Source organism: Corvus brachyrhynchos, unplaced genomic scaffold, assembly GCF_000691975.1.
Source record: "Corvus brachyrhynchos isolate BGI_N302 unplaced genomic scaffold, ASM69197v1 scaffold19, whole genome shotgun sequence".
NCBI classification, from domain to species: Eukaryota; Metazoa; Chordata; class Aves; order Passeriformes; family Corvidae; genus Corvus; species Corvus brachyrhynchos.
Genome location: NW_008246061.1, coordinates 468,002 through 470,390, shown reverse-complemented (window position 1 = coordinate 470,390; position 2,389 = coordinate 468,002). Strand labels below are relative to the sequence as shown.

Genomic DNA, 2,389 nt, shown 5'->3' with positions numbered 1-2,389 from the left:
CGGGGTGGGAAAGTCTTCCCTGCTGCCATCGCCTTTGTCACATCGCTCCTGCTTTGGCCGCAGACCCCCCGCTTTCCTTCTCCCTCACCTCCCAGCCCCTGGGCTCCCTTTTTTCTCCTTTCTCCTTTCCTTTTTTTTTAATTTCTTTTTTTTTCTGAGAGCATCTGTAACTAATGCAAACACATGCCGGAGCCGGAGAGTAAAACCCTGCAGGATTAGCGTGGCATCCGCAACCCTGCCACGTTCTAATCCCGTGGTAATCCCCCTCCCGGCCCACCCCCGCCGGCTTTGCCCATTGTTTAAAGGAAGCAAATGGGATCGTTAGCGGGCAAACCTTAACCAGCTTGGAGCAGCAGAACGGAAGTCGAACCAATTCCCAGTTCGCTTCCCCGCCCTCCTGGGTTTTTATTTTCCCCTTGTCAGACAAGAGGGGGATGCTCCTGGTGCCCCCCGTGGCATCTGAGGGTGCAGGGGGGGATTTTCCCTGCCAGCCCCCTGCCCATGCCACGGCAGGTCCCGCTCTGCTGAGGGATGCTCCCTGTGCACAGCATCCCGTATCCAGCTCTTCCTCGGCTGTGCAGCCTCACAGGCTGGGATCCCTCACGCGGGATCTCCGTGTGGGGCCTGCCAGGGTCTGGTTGGGAAGGGGTGGCAGGTGCAGGACACAGCTCCTACAGTGGATTCGGGAGATCAGACCGTGTTTGACGCCATTCCAAAGCAGGAGAGCTGGGAGCAGAGTAAAGGAGAGGGAGAACTGCTGAGCTGGCACCTTCCTCCAGGGTGGGTTATCCCTTGTGCCTTTGGGTGACCGAACTGGGAAGAGCTGCTGGAGGGTCTTGGGGTGGCACCTTGTGTCTCCCTGAGCTCAGTGGGGTGGGTGCTGGGAGGGCAGCGGGTCCTTCAGCACCCTCATCCTGCTGCCCATCCCCACAGCCCCCAGGGAGAAGGGAGGCAGGTTCTGGCTCGCTGTCAAGGAATTAATTGAAAAGTAAAATCATTAGATGGGAACTCCAGAAATGCAAAATTGTTGGGAGTTGGGGGGAGGTGGAGGGGGGGGATGTGAGCTTTTGTCAGGTTAATTTCTTCTGTATTGATGTTTTGTGACATTTACTTGTTGTTTATCTCCCGCAGCAGCTGTAATACTAAAAGAAAATGCACAGCTTGTTCCATTTATTTATTTTACACCTTTTCTTTAGTCCTATGGTACGTTTGTTTGTTTGAGAAACCCGGCGAGGCTTTTGATGTCTGAAAGCAGGATTTAAACAGCTGTTCTCCATGTGCTGCTGGGGAGCCGGGGGGGAGAGGGGGCTGTGCCATGGCTCCTGCCAGGAGGGCACTGCCTGCCCAGCGTAAAGGAGGGTGCCAGCCTCAGAGCAGGGACCAAATGGCTTTGTCACCTTGGTGCCAGGTGACAGGTGCTGGCAGGGTTCCCCGCTCTCCTGCATCCATTGGGAAGGGTGTGTGCATGGTGCTGTGTCCCACAGGAGTCACAGGGCAGTGCTGTGGTGTGGGGCACGAGGGCCAAAGCAGGGACATCACCGCCTGACGTGAGGGATGAGGGCTGGGCTGCTGGAATGGGGTGGTCTCAGCGAGGATCTTGGTGGGGCTGTGTCCTGCCAAGAGCCTGAATGAACCCCTGTTCAGTCCTGCAGCCACTTTTCCACAGGGAACTTGTGAATTCCACAGTGAATTGGGGTCGACAGGAAGGGCTGGCATCACCAGCACTGTTTGGGTGCTGTTTGCTCCCAAACTGAAGCACGGGTGGGAGGTGTTGGAATCCCAGCTCCTGCCAGGACCTGGCTGGGGAGGAGGAGTAGATTATGCCTTCACCTGGAAGGGTGTCCTGCTGCCTCCAGCCCCCTCAGCCCCTCCTAGGCACTTGTGTGTGGGTCCAGGTTGTGATTTTTGCTTTTCTTCTTCCCCCCTTCGCCCCCACCCGGGCCTGGACAGACTCCCCGAAGAAGAAGAAACGATCGGAGGTTTTGAATGAAATCATGGAGCACCTGGAAGAGGAGGAAGATAACAAAGATGAGGACATCTAACAGCTGCCTGGGGTCTGGTGAGGTGGGTCCTGGGGCAGTGGGGCCAGGCTGGGCACAGCTGGCCTTAAGGGTCACAATGCCCTGGCTTGCTGCAGGGTCGGTAGCGCCAGAGGCAGGAGAAGGTGCAATTCCAGAGGCTCAGCAGCCTCCAGGAAGGGATCCTACCCTTTGCCTCTCCCCCGTCACCCCACAGGCTCAAGGCTGTGGTCCCAGCAGTTCCAGCCCGGATCTAGGCTCGGTTTGGGCCCCATGCTGAGGTGAGGGCATGCCCTGGGTGTGCTCTGTGAGCTCCCCTGGCTGTTGGCATCCCCATGGGGGAAGGCAGCAGCATTGCTGCTTGCTGCAGC

At 57.6% G+C, this 2,389-nt stretch overlaps 1 protein-coding gene across 1 annotated transcript in view; it reads left to right on the top strand.

The window, feature by feature from the left end:
• The window catches only part of RBM19 (RNA binding motif protein 19), a 49,554-nt gene that overhangs the window by 40,251 nt on the left and 6,914 nt on the right, over positions 1 to 2,389 (top strand). The window contains exon 23 of the mRNA XM_017746535.1: positions 1,951 to 2,064. Within this exon, the coding sequence (XP_017602024.1) occupies positions 1,951 to 2,042 (92 nt within the window). The 3' untranslated portion in view covers positions 2,043 to 2,064. The remainder of the gene's footprint in view (positions 1 to 1,950; positions 2,065 to 2,389) is intronic.